Source organism: Onychostoma macrolepis, chromosome 07, assembly GCF_012432095.1.
Source record: "Onychostoma macrolepis isolate SWU-2019 chromosome 07, ASM1243209v1, whole genome shotgun sequence".
NCBI classification, from domain to species: domain Eukaryota; kingdom Metazoa; phylum Chordata; class Actinopteri; order Cypriniformes; family Cyprinidae; genus Onychostoma; species Onychostoma macrolepis.
Window position 1 is genome coordinate 10,595,280 of NC_081161.1, and position 20,669 is coordinate 10,615,948.

Consider the following 20,669-nt stretch of genomic DNA (forward strand, 5'->3'; position numbering starts at 1 on the left):
TTAGCGACATTTCCTCTTCAAAGTAAAGTAAAATACAAAATATGCTGATTAAAAACAGCTATGAAGGAACACGTGGTGCAACAGCGCCATTTGATGACGTAAATGTCACGTGATGAGGAAGCGCGTGCTATTGGTTGGCTTGTTTTTCCCGTCTCAGTCCAAAATATTCACAACGCGTGTCATGGCAGAGAAACTGGATCTTATCTCTAAGTGCATTAGAACTTTCTATGATTTCCCTACAAAAGGGATTGTATTCAAGTGAGTATTCGTATATAATATCATTTTAATATGAGCGTGCCGTTCGGAATAAGGCAGAGCGGACGAGTGGGAAAGAGATGCATGGGTTTGGCGGTAACGGTTGCATTTTTTTTGTTTGTTTATAGGGATATTTGTCCGATCTTGAAGGATCCGAAGGCTCTGGCTGCGGTGACAGATCTGTTTGAGGAGCACGTGAGGCGCAGGTACCCTCAGGTGGACCTTATAGTCGGTAAGAAAGTGCATCGTGTGGCACATTACAAGGTTCAAAGTCGCAAAGCTCCTGATAACCCTTGCGGGAGGAAATAGAAGGATTTTTTATTGGATCCGATCCTAATAGGATCAAATAAGGATAATTGATTAAATAAAATGGGATTCTTACATGACTGTATTTGATTGTTAGAGTTCTGTTGGATGCATGTTATAAGAATACATCATGACTTTATGTTCCTGGATCAACATTACAATCAACCAATCAGAATTGAGATATAACTTTAAAGGAAATATCAGTTTTAGGTTTACCATCAGAGTTAGGTGCTTCTACACCAGTGATGGGCAAACTTAGCCCTTCCAGGCCACTTCCCTGCAGAGATTTGGTCCAACCCTGATAAAACTCACCTGCCTGTAGTCTTGAAGACAATGGTCAGCTGGTGCAGGTGTGTTTGATTAGGGTTGGAGCTAAACTCTGAAGGAAAGTGGCCTGGAAGGGCCGAGTTTGCCCACTCTTGTTTATCAGCTTTTATTTCTCACTGATTTTAGGAATAAATATGGGTAGGGTTAGGTTTAGGGGTAGGGATTGGGTTGAGTCTATATTTTTGGACAGTAATGTTGATCCAGGAACATGTCTTACTTTGCAACCATTGTGTAATGCATATTTTCCGTTATCCACCTTTTTCCTACGCCCCATGACGCTTTGTGCAAATTATGGGAGTAACTTTGTTTACACTGTAAACAATCAGCAAAAGGTTCATTAATGATAAGCATTTATAAGCGATACTAAGCATTTTCAAAAACTGGGTGCAATGAGCTGACATTATTTCAACCATTCATCATTAAAAGGAAATTTGAAAGTGTAAAAGCATTAATAAATTTCTTTCAACGTGCCATTAATAACTCCTAAAGATCCTCCTCCTATCTGCTGCAATATTACGGATGTGTTAAATATCATTATAGTAATATACGTCTATATTTCGTAACAATTATATTTTACAGCATCCCTGTGAAAACAAACCTGGAAAGAGACATGAGGATTTGGGCAGAAACATGAAAGAGATTTATTTTCTCCCCAAATACTCATGATGGTTTACATTCTCATATCTTAGTGCTTTCCAGGGAATTATTCATGGTTTATATCATAAATTAAATCGAGAGAGCAGACCAAATATGTACAGTATATATATGTTGTCTTTTTTCATTTACTTACAGCAGGATACAAAGGAAACATGAAAATAATGCAGCAGGCTAAAAAGAGCTATTTTATAGATATTGTTGTTATATCACATCACATTAATATACCAAACGTAACGTTATTCTCCTGACTCCTGAAAATGAATGAAAATTTACAGCCCATTCAGTCAAAATGATGGATAAGGATTATTTGTAGTGCAATCTAGTGCAATTGATTTGAAATTATTTGTTGCGGTCTCCCATAATTTAAAACACAGTAGGCTCGTTAGGAAAAAGGTGGATATCACAGTAGGATCCTAGAGTACAGGACATTCCTGATAGATTTGATCAAAATGGTCCTATTGGAATTATTATGCAGCTGCACAGCAACATCCAGGACACTCTAGGAAACAGCTAGCAACCAAACTGTACACCAGCCACCCAGAACACACTAATGACTGCAGCATAGCAACACTCTAGTAACTGCTATTGTTATAGCGATGTTTTCTTCATTCTCTTCTAGGAATTGACGCTCGAGGGTTTCTGTTTGGGCCGCTTCTGGCTCAGAGATTAGGTGTAGGATTTGTTCCAGTCAGAAAAAAAGGGAAGTTCCCTGGACCAACGTTATCAGTAGCTTATAGTCTTGAGTATGGAACGGTAATTTCAGTTTATAAATTATCCAGCATCACATCTAGTCTATGTGCAGTTTGAATGCAAGCCTCTGTTCATTATGTAATTCAGCAGTATTGTTTCAGGCTGAGGCAGAGATGCAGGAAGACGCCGTTTCTGCAGGAGAGAAGGTCCTGATCATTGATGATTTACTGGCTACTGGAGGTGAGTGAGACTTAAGCTATACCACAGCTGAATTACTGTATATACAGTGCTGGGTAGTTACTGATTAGATGTAATCTGGTTTGGATGAGGCAATCAAATTCCAAACATTAAGTATTTGGATTATCTTATTTTTAAGATACTCATATTCACGCGTTACTTTTTTTTTTTTTTTTTTGAGTACGATTGCATTTTATTCTCACAATTGCAGCAAATTGTTCATAAAATATTAATTCTCTCTTGATTCTTTTTACCTTTAAAAATGTCCTTCTATAAAAGCCTATTGCTTATGTAATGGACGTCTCCTAGGTTTGTGGAATTGCGCACACACAGATTAGTTAGTTGCCAGGTGGCTAAGATTACAAGGAAAATCTGGATTTGACCACTGGATTTACTTTTAAAGAGTGTTTTCTCAACATTGCATGCCTCATCAACTCCTGACAAACACATTTGAATTATTACAGAGTGAGCATTTAATCATGTGTTGCTATGTCAGGCTTTTGTCTTTCGTCCACATTAAAATGCACAAACTCATGTATTTTATGGAATGCAGTAGATGTAATATTTACTTGTAATTATTAAGAAAACAACTTAAAACATTTGCGTATGCACTGTTCTCATGATCTGCAGATAAATATTTTTAGTAAGTGTTTTATTTTAATTTTACACTTTTATGAGTTAATTATTAGCTTCTCATCAACTTACCGACCCTCTGCTGTTACATGGAAAAACCCCGGCATAATGTTTAATGCACTTCATGTTGTTGATAGAGAATGGAATGTTTATTTAATATTAAAATGGTTCAAGACTGTCCTATTCAAATCAAGGTGATGAGTTAGGTCGAAAGTAATCTGTAAGTACTAACTGCAGTTTTCATGTGTTTTGCAATCAATAACAGACTAAAGTTTATAACACATCTACCCAGAACTGTGTATATACACATAGAAAAGTAATTCAACTCAATGTCTAAACTTTTGAATGTAAGTATATTTTTTTTTACACCAAGATTGTAAAACGCCTAGAGCACAGCTTAATATACCACCAGCAACAATCCAAGTGCTTTTTTTGTTGTTAGGAACCCTGTACGCGGCTTGTGAGCTGATCAAGCAGCAGAAGGCAGAGGTGCTGGGCTGTTTGGTGGTGATTGAACTGAAGTCTCTTAATGGATCTGAGAAGCTGCCGTCAACCCCGGTGTTCTCTCTAATACAGTACTGAGAGTACTACTGCTTATGTGGCGGAGTCCGTTTTATCTTAGCCGTCTGAAATGAGTTATTCACATCATGGTTTACGGTTCAGGAATATGAAAAAATTTCCAATCATGTTTTGATGGGTTAGATTCCACTTTGAGAAATAAGTAAAAGTATGTGATTTCAGGTGCCGTTAGAAAGACCGCTTATGTACAGACTTTTAAGCTTCCAGTTTTTGAATATGAAACACTGTTTCCATGAACTTGTTTATTGTAAATCAAATCAATGCACATTAACTAGACAAGGTTTAAGTCACCAAAGAAGCCAAACTTGGGTAGAACTACATTACTTTTTACATGTCTACATTTGATCAATTATTATACTAAGATGAACAGAGCAAAAATCACAACAGGAACACAGCAGTTAAAAAAGTAGTGACCCCCAGACTTGAAAGTCTTGTAAAATGTCAAACTGACTGAACAAATTAAAAAGTAATCATGTCATCGCAATGTTAAAATCCAGGCATAATCCATAATAAAATATTGCACAATGGTATTTTCTCAACAGTATAGTTTGAATTTCTTCAAATATGTTCCTCTTCCTTCATCTTTTGGTTCAGTCTGTCCAGCACAATGTTCAGATCCATGGTCTTATTCAGCTTCAGGTACATATCCTTCCTGATTAGATGTACTGTTAGCCAGGCAGGTGTCAACTCAGCCAACAGGCGAAGATGTTTCTCCATTTCATCTAAAATAGAAACATGAGATTTTAAAAAGCAAGTCCCATATTTACGAGCACTGACTGTTCTGAATATTTGTGCACTTCAAGTATTACAATTAGCTAAAGCAACAGCTGAGTGTCCCCGAGGCTGTCTAAGATGTAGATTAATTTTTCTTTAGAACAAGTTTTACATTACATAACTTGCTCAAAGGATCCAGTGAATCGGTGCAGCTTTTCACAAGACGTCATTTGATTACTCATGGATTATTGTGATGTTTTTAATCAGTCGTTTGAACTCATTCTGACGGCACCCATTCACTGCAGATGATCCATTAGTGAGCAAGTGATGTAACGCTAAAATTCATAAGAAAAACTCATTTTTGGACAAACTGTTCCTTTAATGTGAAGACTGTGTGGTGTGAAGCTGCTTTCAAATAAAGTCATGATGTACTCTTATAAGGCAGCTCACTAGGTTTTGGAACAGTAATAGTATCAGGAAAACCTACAGGAACCATCTATACTAACCAGAACTGAGAGGAGATCTGTAGCTAGCGATCATACGGTTGCAGGCGAGCTCCATGATGAGGGCCGGCTTTTTCTCTGCTACAAATACATTTCGCAAGATCCTGGCCAGCTCTGGCAGCCGTGAAATCGTCACCAGGCGCTCTTCCTGCTGTGGGTTCCGTGTCATAGCAGCGTGCAATTTCTGAGCCTCTTTTGCACGAATCTGAATCGGAGAAAATATTGGTTAGATTCTTACACAAAAACATTGAGGGGGAGGGAAAAAAAAAAAGTTTGACTCACTCTCTCCAACAGCGATTGAGAAACTCCTTTAAGGGCATTAGGTGTTTCTGTTGGTGTCACAATAGCTTTTGCTGAGGTCTCTGGCTCCTTAGCACATGCAGTTTCTGCTGTTTTCAAGGCCATGTTAGCCAAAGCTTTCTCCATCTAGAAAGATGACGACCCACAAAAATCATAGTTATGCAATGCTTTTTTGTTTAAACACAGACTTAAACACATGACTTTAAATTGAGTACGTTTTGTGGGATAAATGCCTAAAATTAGTTTAATTATTTTCATAATTAAATAATTGGTGCTGTCAGTCGATTAGAGTTTTTAAATTACATGGTGTTGATTAATCTAATTAATCGAAAAATAAATTTGAAAATACCTACAAAAGATTATTTAAACTTTTGTTAAATGAGAAAGTATCAAGCAGACATTACGAATTGCAGCTTCAGAAAGAAATTGTGTTGAATCAAAATATTGCACAAACATTTAGGCTACAATGGCCTAACATAAAATGTAACAAATGATAAATTTGAAAAACATCAGTATTTTTTCTTCATACAATGGAAGTCATTTGTAAACAAGACAGCTTTGTTACCAACAGTCTTCAAAATACCTTCTATTATGTTCCACAAAAGGAAGGTTTGAAATGACATGAAGGCGAGTAAATGACAGATTTTTAATTTTTTGGGTGAACTATCCCTTTAATATTTATTAATATTATTTTTATGAAATTATACTCCAAATAAGAAACTAAATCTGACAGCAGGTTGCCGTAAATGATTCATTTCAAACTGCTGATTCATTCATGAATTAAGTAAATGGCTCTCTTTATGAATGGGCCTTTGAATCATTGGTTCACACGATTCGTTCAAAACGTGGATTCATTCAGAATCTATACACCGCTGTGTTGCTCAAAGATGCACAACAATTCTCCTACAGCTTTAAAAGGTAATCTGTTCTCTGCCAAATTTGGCAAAAACACAATATTATGTTTAAAATATAACAATATCAACTTATTGTTTACTGAACTGTTGTATAAACAATTTAAAATTTAAACATTTAAAAAAGGGGGCATTTTTGCCCCAATATCTTGAATTTTAGGGCATAACTGCATTTATGGAGATGTTTCCCTGCACCATTTGTCAAACAGTATTAAATGTAAGATGATGTATAGGTCCTTTATGTCCATGTTGTATGTTTTGTGTTATGTTGTGCAGCACACCCTTTGTCCAAGCCAAATTTCTCCCATGGGAGACAAATAAAGTTAACCTAACCTAAGGTCTAGGGGTGGGGCCAGTGCATTAACTACGTTAAAATATATTAAAATTGCATTCTTTTTTCATAACCAAGTTATAATGCATTAAACTGACAGCCCTAATAATAATAAATAAGCAAAATATTGTGGATTGATTGGTTTTATTTTTAAAACATTATTTGTGGATCTGAAAGAGATTAAAAGAAAAAGCATGCTGAAAGACTTTAAATCTAGATTTTTCATTTTAGAGAGGTTACTGGCCCCTTTTCAAAAGGAAACCAGTAATGCCCTAAAGAGCACAAAGACAAGATTAAAGTGCTCACCTTTGGCGTCATGAGAGCACGAGCTTTGTCCAACACCTCCTGAGCTGAGGTCAGTTTCTCAGTTTGGGGGGGTTGAGGCAAATCACTTGGCTTGATGTTGGGAACCTTATCCACATTGAATCTCGGATGCCAGCGGGTCAGTTTGTCATCAGGAACAGCAATGGGAGGGTTTAGGGAAGCCAGAAACACCTGTATCCAACGCAAGACAAGACATGATTAGAATTAGGCATGGGACGATAACCGGTTTCAAGGTTGGGAAATTTTTCAAAACCACTAAAATTTTCCGTTATACTGTTCCTGCAGTATGCGCAATTTTTTACTGCGTCGTCAAAGACAGAAAGTGCAGGACTCCCTCAGTTGTGAGCAGTTGTCGTCAAAAGAACCGACCACGATACCATTCGGTACTGCAATTTGAAAAATGTCCATTTCCCGCTAAGATTTGAGTGCTGTTGAGTGGATTCTTAAACAGCGCTGATTGGTCATTGAAGCCAATCACAGATGTATCTGTTGAGCGCGTGAACACAATGACCAATCAGCGCTGTTTAAGAATCCACTTAACAGCACTCAAATCTTAGCGTTGTAGTCACACGCCCCTCCCTTCGGTTGGTGCGGGCAGTAGACAGTGAGAGTAACCTGTGTAGGATGATGGCCGAAGGAGGTGAATCCCTGGAACTATTTCCCCCGTCGAAAAAGACCAGCCCTGCGTCCCAATGTGTATACTATCCACCCTATCTGCCCCAAATAGTATTGAAAATTACTACTATTACACAGAATTTAAGATGGATAGTATGCACATTGGGACGCAGGCTAAGTCTGCTGTATGGGAATTTTTCAGGTAAAGTAGACTAACGATGTTCCGTACAGATGACGTTTTGGCGCTGATCGCCAAATAAATACTTCCAGGTCGTACACAAACGATAGATCCGTGTAGTCTTCATTTCTCACTCTTTCACCCTCGATCAAGACACAGAGACCCATTGTTCAGTGGGCGAAAAAAAAAAAAAACCCTTGTTTTTTTTACCCAGACATTAAAATTAACATATTTTAGAGCTGTAATAGCAATACCGTGAAACCGTGATATTTTTATCTAAGGTTATCATACCGTCAGAATCTCATACCAGCCCATGCCGAAGAATAAACAAATCAGAATGTCTAAAACTTTAGGTTTCAAAAATGCAAGCAAAACTATTTCATGAGCCATATCCTCTACTTGCCTTGTGATGTCCCTTCACAATTTCAACCAGATTTTGGTGAAATATGCGCCTTCTTTCCAAAAGACGAGAGGCTGACAACACTGGATGAGTACCGTTAAATTCTGGGGACAGAAACATTTTATGAACTTAATGATTGAATGAAACAAAAGATATTAATATTGCACTGTAAAATGGTTAGTGCATTTTGTGTTCCCAAATTTACTTTAGAAGCGACTCGAACTTAGAGCGAACGCAGAGTCTAAGGCAATAAAGTCACTTATTACTCAAAGGAATGTTACCATTTCTGAGCAAAATCTAAGTTCTCACCTTCTTCAATGACCGGCTCCACTGTAAGCTGATAGCTGGACCTTTTTGCAGTAGCACTGAAAGAGGGAATGTTTTTCTCCTGACGAAAAGTATAGGCAGAAGGGTACACAGCATTTATCTGTCCCAGATGGCTCTCTTCAAAACGCCTGTGAAGAAAGCAAAATATGGTTTTCTTTGATAAGGCTGACCACACTGTTAACCAGCAGCCTGACTGGCACATAAACATTTTAGCATATGGTTTCATTCAGCCGCTTACTTGTGCATCATATCTTGGACCCCTTGCTTGATTTTGGCAAAAGTGACAGTCTCAGACCGGTTGAACAGCATCCCGACTATGGTGTCCGTGCTGCGGAACATCTCAGCGAGAACTTTGTATTGGTAGGGCAGGGTAAGACCAGGCGGCACATCCTGAGCTAAAGTGTGGTAACGCTGATAAGCTGGGAGCTTCTCTCTGAAACAAAAAGAGATGGAAATTGAGAAGTTAAACTATAGAAGACTAACAACACAAAGCATGTCCAGCGTATCTGCAGATTTTTTTTATTTAAAAAAAATAAAAATAAAATGTAGGACTTTAAGACCTGCACCAAATATCCATACAGAACTATTCCATACAAGGTTAACCGTGTGTTTAAAACATTCAAGACACGTTTTATTCAATATGTACATATGTATCGACATTGATTTGTGTACCAGTACAAACAAATTAGATGCTGATAAAAAAAAAAGATCATGTCAGCAAAATGCGTTTAAGAAAAGGCAATGAACAGATTATAGTGCCTATACGGTAAAGTCCACTAACAGGGAGGCCCAGAGAGAAGCCATAAGTTAACATTGATATGTTGGCAATACAAAAACACAAATTCTGGCATTTAATTCAATGTACCAAAAAAACCTTCAAGTCTTAATTATAAACAAGCACAAAATACATCAGCACTTTTACTTTGAAATATCTATGCTTTACTACCATCATCTCATTCAACAAGATGAGCTAAATTAAAATATGCACTCTTACAACCATCTACAATATACTACCATGCAAACATGGTCATAATTTATCAGCAGTAAATAAGCAAATCACTTGACAAATGAACCGTAGTGATCGACTGTAAACTGTAAACGAGCTTGTCACAATGTCATGTTGACTATGAAACGTGCAGCGTTCATATACATTTATATGTAATTTAATTTTAATAAATCACTGTAGGCCATAACGCTATTCCTGTTTTTTCTCTTAAAATAAACTTCTGTCATTAATTACTCGCCCTCATATCGTTCCAAACCCATAAGACCTTTGATCATCTTCGGAACACAAATTAAGATATTTTTGATGAAATCTGAGCGCTTTCTGACCTTTCATAGACAGCAACTGCAATGTTCCCTGACCCAGAAACGTAGCAAGGATATCAGTAAAACAGCCCATGTGAAATCAGTGGTTCAACTTCAGGTTTTGCGAAGCTACGGGAGCACTTTTTATGCGCAAAGAGAAATAAAAAAAAAAATTGTATTCAATTCTTCTCCCTGAGTTAGTCTACCGCTATTTTGAAGAGTACCACAACGCTAGGGCTGTAATCAACCAAAGAAAATCTTGGTCGGCTGAAGTCCTGAAACTTTCGACTAAAAATGACGTTGTGGAGAAAACAAACAAACGTACGTTACATTAATTAGATGCGCACTGTGCTCAGTACTTGGTAGCCTTGTTGTCTGCCTAAATTAATTATAAATAAACATAAACTAATAGGCTATTTGCAGTATATTAAATCGTTTTTGACCTAATTATTTTGCACTGAAATGAGTCTGACACACGAGTCTGTCGTCTCTGACAGCGGTGCATCACGTGCACCTGCACAATATCATAGCCTGTGATTTCTGAAAACAGTACTATGTTGTCAACTAGTGATATCACAAGAACTTTTGAGGAATGTGCAACATAATTTAGAAAATTATTTTTGTCATATGTTATAAGTATAACTGTCAGACACTATCATTTCAGCCGCTCTGCGCAGCTCGCACAGAGCGAGGCTGAACATAAGAGCTCAGCTTCGCGGCTGAGACACGAATAGACTTAAAGCTTTTACTCTTAATAAACACAAAATGCGCGTCCACTTTAATAAAAAAAGTATATTTAAAGTTAACAATTCCTTCCGTGATATTATTTTTCCGTTTGGATGATAAAGGAGGCTTAAAATCCAGCGTGGTCTGGGTTTGTCTGGGGGATTCTACCGTCAAACTTTGCATTCAACCTTTTTCCCGTTATTAATTTTAACAAAATGCTGCCACACTGTCGATTTTTTTGTTGTTGACATGTTAGAATAGGACTGATGTATATTGATATGTGTTCCAAACCGCTGAGTCCACTGGCTTATTATTAAATAAATAATATTCAGCATCAAACCTTCTAAAGCCTACTTATCTGTCTCTCTTCTCCAGTGGGTTGGGCTAATCCAAAAAAAGTGAAAACAATGGGGGTGTTCTGAAAACAGACTGTTACCTGTGAAACAGGGGTGCTCTGAAAACACCCCCAATAGCAATTAGTGCTTTCCACCTGATGAAATGAGCGCGGCAAAAAAAAATCGACCAATCAGAATTTTGGTCGAACCAGACCGTATCGACCAATTAATCGACTGGGACGTTACAGCCCTACACGACGCATATGCACACTTTCCCCAGAACATAATCAGCATTGTTTACATTCAGTGTGCACAAGTTTTCTCCTGAACGCAAACAGCGCTGATTACGTTCTGGGGACGGAGAACAGTGCAGTTGCATTGCCATCTACGCAGGGTCTGAGAGCTTTCAGATTTCATCACAAATATCTTAATTCGTGTTCCGAAGATGATCAAAGGTCTTTTGAGTTTGGAACGACATGATGGTGAGTAATTAATGACAGAATTTTTCATTTTTGGGTCAATTAACCCTTTAAGATATTTAAAGCTTTATGACATTAAATGGTTCTTTAAGACTTAAGAGACCCAGGGGAACCCTGACCTCACATGATAATTGATTGATAAAGCAATATCTTTAAATGGTTTTAAAAAGGTCCACCAAGTAAAAGTATGTACAACCACAATGAAACTAAGTAATTAAACATATAAATTAGCACAATAATATAGTGTATCAGCAATCTCACAGGCTAACGATACGACAATTGAGCATATCATCCAACACTAGTACGTACAACCACATGAGAGGAGAAGTCCAATGCAAGTCACTTCTGGTTACAGAAAACATTGACACATTGGCCAGTGAACCTCACCTTTCCTCTGTTTCAGGCTCAGCCTGTGCCTCAGTAGCTTTAGCATCCTCTGCAACTCGCTCAGCCTTTCTTTGCTTAACTTTAGCTGAGATCTCCCGGGCCGCATCGAGCCTGGCTTTCAACTCCGCTAGCGCCGACACAGGGGCAGGTGAGGGATTCGTCACGGTGTCAGACTGTCCTTTCAGTTTTTGCAGCTTGGACTTCAATGATGCCACATCCTCTCTAGTAAACGTTTTCTGAAAGAACAAAAGAAACTTGATTAATGTCAAGCTCACAAACACCAGGAGGTTCCTGCACAGGTGTGACGACCCCCATGCGTTACCTTGCTCCCGGTTGTCCGCTTGGGCTTATCGTCTCCACTCGTTTTGTTTACAGGAGAGCTATTAGCATTGTGATCAATAGTATTTTTAGACTCTTTGCTGGCAGTTTGTTGAGGTGCCTGAGGGGTGCTGTTGGCCAAAGGCTCAATGCTCTACATTAAAATAAAACAGTCTGGGTTAGCAGTCATGAAACAAAACCAAGCATACAATTCATTCACAAGACAGAGGCCAGTTACATAAACTGCTTAGACTAATCAAAAGTTAAACATCTGCAAATCTGGTACTTATTTTTCATTTTATTTAATTTTTTAAAAGTACATTTGTCTGAATACTATAGTAAGACTGATTACCACTTGGTTAACTGTTAGTTTGTCAAACTACAGTAGTCAATATTTGAAGTGGATCAAAACTTTCATCAAAGTTGTCCTACGACCAAAACAATACCCTTTCTTGTCTTAGGACAACTTTGATGAACTTTTTTTTCAAACTTTTACTACAATAGCTCTTAGGACACGGTCTTAACATGGTGACTGTTTATACTACTGGCCCCAGTACACAAAACGTTAGCCTACTTCACAAACACATTCAACACATAAAACACGAAAGACAGAAAAAAAAAAAATACAACCAAATCTTTAAACAAATTATAATCTAATATTCTACTGAATAATCTGACAGGTGGAAAGAGAATGTGTAAGAAAAATACGGTTGCAACCAAGAAAATTGTGTTAGAAATCACTAGCATTCCTTTTGGGTTTTTTGACCAGGAGATGAGAGGCATATCACATTCTTCCCTGGATTAAATACTAAAACATTTTTCTAAAGTCATGGTGTCAATAGTACTAGATTAGGGTCTTTAAAATTTTAGAGTTAAAAGTTAATTTAAAAAAAAAAAAAAAAAAAGTACTATGGACGTCTCTGCGTTTTAAGAGGGCTCGTGAAATACTTTTGTTAAACGCGTCCCGTGCGAATTCACCATCTTGCTAAACGTACCTGTTCTGTGTGTTCATTTCTGAGAAGATCGAGCTTCTTCCTCGCGGTCTTGTGGTTCGTGCGCTCCTCTGGTGAAGCTCTGCGGTTCTGGCTCGCATTGACCCTCATACGCTTCTTGGCGCTGCTGTGCTGCTCGGTTGTGGACGGGAACAGCACCGAACACACGTCAAACTCCGCCGTCCGTTTAGGAGTTCTGGGGCTCGCCGTTAAGCCCTCGTTACTCACAACTCGCAAGTCTGTGGCGGTATCTGTTTGTGTCGATAAAGCCTCGTCGATGACTTTGAGGAACTCCTGATGAACATGTTTTTGGGGCTCTGGCGTGCCGGGCTCGCGCGTCGTTTTACGCGAAGAGCGTGCAGATCTGGACGAGGTCTTTGGTTTAGCGATCACCGCTGATTCCACAGCGTCTTCTGATACGTTTTGTCCCTTGATCCGTAAAGACCGAGCGACGCCACCCTTCTTACTCTGTGCAAAAAAATCGGTAACCCGAGCTTGAGCCATTTTTCGGTTTGAATAAAGTCCCTGCACTTCTCGATGGCGTGCAGTAATTGTTGTTATCCCACCGGAACTTCCTTCTCAGGGTCTGCCTCCTAGACTAACTTTCGCGCGAAGTCGGACCACGTGACTTATGTAGGCAGCGCGTGGCTTTTAACCACGCCCCTCACTGGCTGATCAAACGCTTGATTCACATAGGCTGTCAGTAAAAATTATAATTTTGAGTGTTATATTCACATTTAATAATAAAATACTTATGAATTTATTTATTGGATTGGTTTAGGCTTTTATTTTTATATAATACTTTGTTTTAATCTATATTTTAGCATGTTTAGCCTTCATTTATGTGATTGGGTCATGAAATGAATGGGAATGTTCCTTCTATTGTATTGTAAATTTGCAGTTTTCAAGATAAATCAATCATCTTAGAGGTCAAAGGACCACAACCCATTCAACAAAAAGTGTGACTGACACGACAGTTGTTTCAGTTGTTTACAGCTGCTATAAAAGCAAATATATTGCGTATTTATGCAGTGCTTGTTAGGCTAAGACATTAAAATTGCTCTAACTTTAAAAATACAAACACATTAAAAACCTTAAACTATTAATACACATATTCATCTCTATAGACTCACTGTTTACTTTCAGATGGAAATCTTTATCCACTCAACTTCAGAAGAGTGGATTAAATGGGATGCTTTAACCCTGTAAAGCCTGACATGAAATAATAGGCACTAAGAAAAAGTGTTTAAAAAATGGAACAGTTTATTTACCCTTTAGATAAATATATAGTATTAAGTATTTTACATTTTATGAAATTTGACAGACTTCTTACACAAAATAAATATCAGATGTCACTCTATATCTCCCAATATGTCTTAGTAAGATACTATTTAAAAAGCTATTTAATATTACAAATAAATAAATAAATAAAAACGTGTCCATACAGAACAAACTCATACAAGGGTAAATGCAAGCTTAAAACACTCGATGCGTTGAATGTCATTAAAAGAGATATTTTTTTTCAATAAATAGCCTACATTTGTATTGAAAATGGTTTATGTGTAGCCTATGTACCAGCACAACGGTACTGATTTGATCAGTACTGGTTTTTGCTGACACTATAATAATAAGTTTAAATTTAGTAATAAATAATAAGTTCAATAAAGGCAGAGTATAGTGCCAATAGCCTACTGCTATATCAGTTACAGTTAGGCCTATGTTATTATAAGATAGTAACTTGGTGGGATTATGATAGAAATGTCAAAAGCCTAAGTAAACCAAAGTAAATTAAAGAAAATATAGTCTATTGTTTATAAAATATATATATAGCATAAGTAAAACACATTTACTGTCATTATACACAACTGCTCATAATTATTGAAAGGTTAGAACATTACTTTAAATAAACTCTTAGATATCAGCATATTCATTTGGCAAGAAGATTATTCAAAAGGACATGCATTGCATCCACTGCATAGATTTCATCAACAGATCAGAACAGAATAGATTTGATCAGCTCAGGTAAACTATTCCGTAGGAATCAAACCTTGGCGTCGCTGTAGCGCGCTCTGCTGTTAATAATTATTTAGTTGTAAGTAATCAAGGCAGTGGATGATCAGCTAGGGGGGGGGGGGGACTACGGGGCAAAAACAAACCAAACGAAAACCATATTCCTGTTGATATTTCGCCTATGATACGTTACCCAAAGTCACCACTAGATGGAGCCAACATAAAAGAGATACAGAAAAACTGCCAGCAATGACACCCACCACGGATAAACTATAAGAAATTACCATTTAAATAATTAGTTTGGGTATCTGAAAGGAATGCATTGCGATTGGAGAGCATCAGCATATACCCTCAGTCTCGCTGCACTGAACTGACACACAAAAAAGTAACCCCATTTAAGGCACGTGCACGTTACACCAGGCTACTGCACATGCTCAGAAACCTAAACAGTAAATTGTATAGTTTTATTCATACATACAATATGCACACTCGGTGTTGTTTCTATTATGTTTTTTCAGAATGCATAAACACAAGTTATAGCATAAATAATGCAGTTTCTTAAAAAATAATCTCAGTAGCCATTATACTGTCTTGTCTTGTCTATCATTATCAATTTAATTTAATAAAGACGGACCTGCTAAACATTAACTGAAATGTGTAAAACGTGCAAAAGGTCTGCATAACTGGTTTCCCTAAACTCTGGCATGTGAAAGGCCATAATTCTGTGGGTGACACATTGTTTAGCTGCTCAGGCAGCGCACAGCACGAGTCGTATTTCTCAGTTGAAAGTGACGTTACTCGTTTGGCACAAGTTATCTCTCGTCAGAGAGGGAGTTACTTTCAACTAACTGCTGGGACGCCGCGCGGACTACACACACAAACAGAACAAACTCTCTTTATGAGTTCTGTGACATTGTATAACAGTTTGTGGACATATTCTGGTGAAGTCGGAGCGAGCAGTTTAGTGCCAGAACGGAAGAAAGGCTGAAGAAAGTTTAACAAACGCCGAGACGGTGAATCACATTTTCCATGAAGATGTACAATGAATAATCGACTTTCATAAAGCCGCTTTTTGAGTTTTGTATCGAAACAACCAAACGCGACGTCTTAAGAAATTATTCGTTCATTTGTATATTTAAGAACGCTTTAGTGATATTTTAATAGTTTAATCGATGGTCTACAGTTTTAGTCGTTTTTTTTTTCACGTAGCCTATATAAATTTGTAAACAAAATCGAGATATTATATTTTTGCCATGTAGCTTTTTTCCCCCCTCGATTCTGAGATGGTTGTGTTGTGGATTTGTGTCGTGGGAGGAATGTGAGTGGAAGTGTCGCTCATGGAGCTTCAGGTGGTGTGCGGACTGCTCTACTGCTGCCTGCTGCCCATCTTTTTACTGGCAGGTAAGACCTCAACATGTATTCGATCCACCCTATACACAATACAGACCAACAAGTAGCCTATCGTTTTAAATCAAATCCCTAATAACATTTTCTTTCCCCGTTTTCACTTTTTTATTTAACTTAATTTGTTTATATATATATATTTTTTTTTGAGTTACCTTGCTTTAGCAATTTAGTAAAAAAAATTAAAACGTAGAAATCTGTTTTAAAACTCTAATGCCAAGTTCTTTAAAAAGCGTTTTGATGTTTTTTTGTGTGTCCGTGTTGGTTTCATACATTTTAAAACGTGTACCGTTTTAACAAACAACATGATTAACTGGCTCCAAAAATGTCACGTGGTGTAACCATGAAACTTTTGAACCATTCCATACACACTGAATACACTTATATATATAACATAAAACATGTTCTAAGTTAAAAAAAAAAAGTTTTGGGCATATGTGGATATTAAAACTGCACATATTTTATATCAGGTTAAACATATGATAAATCGGTGGGTGTGTGTGTCATGTCAGCTACCTATTTTACCATCCAATCACATGATCGTTTCGCTCTTGCACATCAGGTTCATAGCTTGAATGTGTCCCGCTGACTGCAGTGGGTGATTTCACCTCATTCAGGTGTTTGTTTAGCAGACACGCCCGAGTCGCTCACTTCCTCTGGGCCTAAATTTATTTAAGGATGCATCATGCATTCCTGCTGCCTGGATTGCAACTCACATCTGTTTTGTTTCTCAGACCTGTTTTACTGTCTTCTCTCACAGTTATTTTTCTGCATAATTTGCTTGCGTTCTACCGAGCAAAAATGCTTTCATGCTTGTGGTGCTTAAGCCTTACCTCCCATGAAGAGTCTAATTATGGGCTCTTCACACTTGAAATTGTTAACCCAAGGCCATTGTTCTTACTGGGTTGCTAATTAATCCTGTAATTTCACACTGCACATGTGTAATCCCTGGGTTAACATTCTTATTTTCAGATTTACAATGTTAATAATGTTAAATGGAGAAGTCTGGCATGTTACCTGATTTACATTTTATGGCGGGGCCAGTAGATACAGTATAGACCCTAAAAGGGTTTTCATGCCGTCCCTGTCTGAATTAGCCCATACGAATCTCATTTAGCATCTGAGTGGGGCTGTCCTGTACCAGACACTCCGGTACATGATAAATACATATATATATATATATATATATAACATGACAATCAATCTGTGAAACCAAGTAAATCCAGTGGTCTCTACAATCTACTGTCTGGAATACACTACAGAACTATTTAAATCTGAATAGATTTTAAAACAGACATCATATGATTTGTAAAGAGTTACAGAAGAAAATAAGGAAACATGCGTTGGTTTGCTAGGAGACGCATGACAAATAAAAACAAGTGTTTTAAAATCAAATCAAAATAGGAAAATTTTTGAGATCCTTTGACAAGATGATTATATTTTGAGTCTATGCCTATCATACAAAATGCAGTTTTCTGTGAAATTTGTCAACTCTTGACTGTTCAAAATCTGCAGACTGGCTCTGACTTTCAGAAACAAGCGTCAGCTCATCCAGACTGCAATTTGGTGCAAATATCTGGGCAAAAGTCAAGTAGTTTTTTCCAGCCTTTAGGGAAACACTTCCCTGATCTATTTCCAATTGAAAAATCAAATCCCCATTCTACACTTGGAAAAGCACCTTAAAGGAAGAAAAATGGGTTGTGAATGTCTTTTTATGACTATTTTACTGACTGTTTCCTTCGTATGCTAAAACTAAATGGCATATGCAAGAATATTTAATTAGGCAAGCATCATTTACTTTAGAATTGGATGTCTTGCTAAACAGTTCGCTAAACAACTCTTAACACACTGTTTATGTCTAGTAACATATTTAGTTCTGCAGTAGTACTGCAGTTAAATCTGTGCTAAAAGAATGAAACCTTGACATTAACATTAGCATAGTGTGAAAAGCCTCTGTTTGCTGTCGGGCCAGACAGGTTTCTATATTTAACATTTCTCCCCTGACTGTAAAAAAAAAAAAAAAAAAAAATGCAGGCGAATGTTATAGGCTGAAATCTTGCCATATTTCATAAACAGAACATGTAAAACTATTCCTGGCAGGTAAAGATTAGCCAGAGGCACAGTCTGTTGACAGGATATTGTTTGAACATGTGGTTTCTCGTGTCATGTGGGACTCATGTGGCACACAGGAAGAATCGCAATGCGCAGTGAACGTCTCGGGTTCTCCTCAGACTCACGCATGCGGTCAACCAGATTTGTTGAGCTCTCCACGTGGTCTTCAGTGGCAACCGTTTAACTTTTCGCACCTGCATGTAAACAATCATCTTTTGTTTTAACCCTATTAGGAAGTAGCTAGAATGGATTTTGGTTTATTTCTGTCTTCTGAATGGATCTGTTGCACGTTCTTCTACTTTAAAGTAGGACAACCACAAAACCTGGGTGTGTTAGCAGCACCACGCTAACCAGTATGCTGTCACAATACAAAGCCTCAGTGCGCCCCTAAGAAAACCTGAAGTTGGCCTGAGGCTGGAAAGTGTGCATCACTGAAAGAATTGAAGAGTCCTGAGATGGCTCAGGCCTTCCAGCATGCCTCTCACTTTGGACCTTTTGTGCCTGCTCAAGGGATCTGTGCTGTTTTACTGCCAGATCTGAAAGTGAGAAAGACAACACCACAGAAACTCAAATCCTTATTCATATAGCGTGGTTTCAGTCCAGAGGACTTTAGGCCTGGGGAAAATATTAAATACTTCATACTTAAAGTACTTCCATACATGTCCACTGGCATGGATTGACATCAGAGCAAGGAGTTATCAAGTAACTTATCAAAAAGTCATGAATTGCTCAATTTGAGGAAAAGAAAACAAAAACACTAGCCATTAACTAGGTACAACCAGTAATGTCAGTGGTTTAAAAGTCTGCTGATTGTGCTGAATTCTAATTTAAAGTGCCCCTATTATGGATTTTTGAAAATTACCTTTCATGCAGTGTGTAACACAGCTGTAAGTGAATGAAAACATCCTGCTGAGATTTAAATCTGAAAGTGCACTGTGTATAAAGTTATTGTCTCTCAAAAGAAAGAGTCAACTCTGAATCATTGAAATTTTAAAATGAATCCCAAGCCGTTTCATGTTGACGTCAACATGAAACATTAGCATATTGCCCACCCACTTTTTGCAAGCCATAGACCTGGGAAAACTTGATTTTTGCGTTGGTCTGAATGAAAATGCAAATTCATTCTTTGCCACTAGGTGCCGCTTTTGGAGCGTTAAAAGCTCACGAACACTGCTTTAATTAAAATCGACCAATCACCTCAGATTAGCATCATGCAAAGGAGGGGTTTGGAAAAATGAATTGTTGAGCGAAGTCGTTGAGCAAATAAGGTAAAAATAAATGCATATTATAAGAAAATGAAAGTGTTTTTTGACCTTGCATGCATGTCAACCTGTTGTTGGGGACTCCCAAAACCAAAAATAGAACCTTTCATAACCCATAATATGGGCACTTTAATATTCAATTCAGTTTTCAATTACCTTTTCCACACTTTCATTATAACAGTGGCTCAGTGTAAAAAATAATATTATCTGTCAGTCATGGCAACATGTTTTTCTATTACTTTAACAGATTATAATAATTTCAACAATTTCAGTTTCATTTTTTTTTTAAAGTTACACAAGGTTAAACTAGGCAAAGGTTTATAAAAATGACTGTAGCAAATTTGACTGTACTAAATTAAATTTAGAGGCATCAGCTGAACTTAAGTTTTAGGTTGAATTAGGAGAATTAGTTTTTTTTTTTTTTTCAAAAAGATTTGACACTGCATATATCCTTCAGATAAATAAAGCATGTTTTTATTGTGCATAAATATGATGCCTTTATTCACTGTGCATAGAAAGCTGTCATGGACAACCACACTGCTGTACATTTTACACCCCCAAATCTGCAGAGCCCATTTGCATTTTGGGCAGTATTGAGTGGGTTCCTTTCGTTCTGCTTTACACCCACTCTTATACTGCCTTGAAGCACTCCTGGGAAATTCCTATTTGGAAAAATGATAAATCCATAAATGAATGATTTTGGATACAAATCCAAATCATGTTGTGATATGAAGTTATTTTGGACAGAATAAGATGAACGTATTTAATTTCTGTCTTTTTCACTTCCTGACAAACACAGGAAGCTTTTTAGCGCTTCTGCAACAAATGAATGGACAAAAGATGCACATTAGGTGTAATTGATACTTTGTGTGTTTTACGGGAATACCCACTCAAGGGAAAAGTACTCTTGTTGTGCAAGCCTGTCGCCTCATAAATCATCTAAATGAGTAATATTTTCGGGCAAGCTTAATCACTCTTTATTAACAGTGCGCAAAATGCAGTAGGTTATACAGTGCAATAGTAGGTGTACATTGGGGCTTACAGTTGTA

The 20,669-nt window shown here is 37.5% G+C and overlaps 3 protein-coding genes across 4 annotated transcripts in view; 2 read left to right on the top strand and 1 right to left on the bottom strand.

Moving 5' to 3' along the window:
* Positions 1–100: 100 nt before the first annotated feature.
* Positions 101–4,219, top strand: aprt (adenine phosphoribosyltransferase). The gene is made up of 5 exons (XM_058783502.1): positions 101–258; positions 384–487; positions 2,165–2,298; positions 2,397–2,475; positions 3,548–4,219. Exons 1-5 carry the CDS (start codon positions 113–115, stop codon positions 3,685–3,687), a joined length of 603 nt encoding a protein of 200 aa, XP_058639485.1. The 5' UTR covers positions 101–112; the 3' UTR covers positions 3,688–4,219.
* Positions 3,718–13,450, bottom strand: cdt1 (chromatin licensing and DNA replication factor 1). The gene is made up of 10 exons (XM_058783492.1): positions 12,836–13,450; positions 11,845–11,994; positions 11,523–11,758; positions 8,526–8,720; positions 8,270–8,415; positions 7,964–8,064; positions 6,750–6,938; positions 5,184–5,327; positions 4,905–5,106; positions 3,718–4,406 (listed from the first exon to the last, which is right to left on the bottom strand). Exons 1-10 carry the CDS (start codon positions 13,334–13,336, stop codon positions 4,243–4,245), a joined length of 2,028 nt encoding a protein of 675 aa, XP_058639475.1. The 5' UTR covers positions 13,337–13,450; the 3' UTR covers positions 3,718–4,242.
* Positions 13,451–15,565: 2,115 nt separating this feature from the next.
* Positions 15,566–20,669, top strand: part of piezo1 (piezo-type mechanosensitive ion channel component 1) — a 100,839-nt gene continuing 95,735 nt past the window's right edge. Inside the window, exons 1-2 of one of the 2 annotated variants that reach the window (XM_058783478.1) lie at positions 15,566–15,855; positions 16,102–16,243. In XM_058783478.1, the coding sequence (XP_058639461.1) occupies positions 16,180–16,243 (64 nt within the window). In that variant the 5' untranslated portion in view covers positions 15,566–15,855; positions 16,102–16,179. Of the gene's footprint in view, positions 16,244–20,669 lie in introns of both variants that reach the window. The other variant, XM_058783477.1, reaches the window with a different exon arrangement.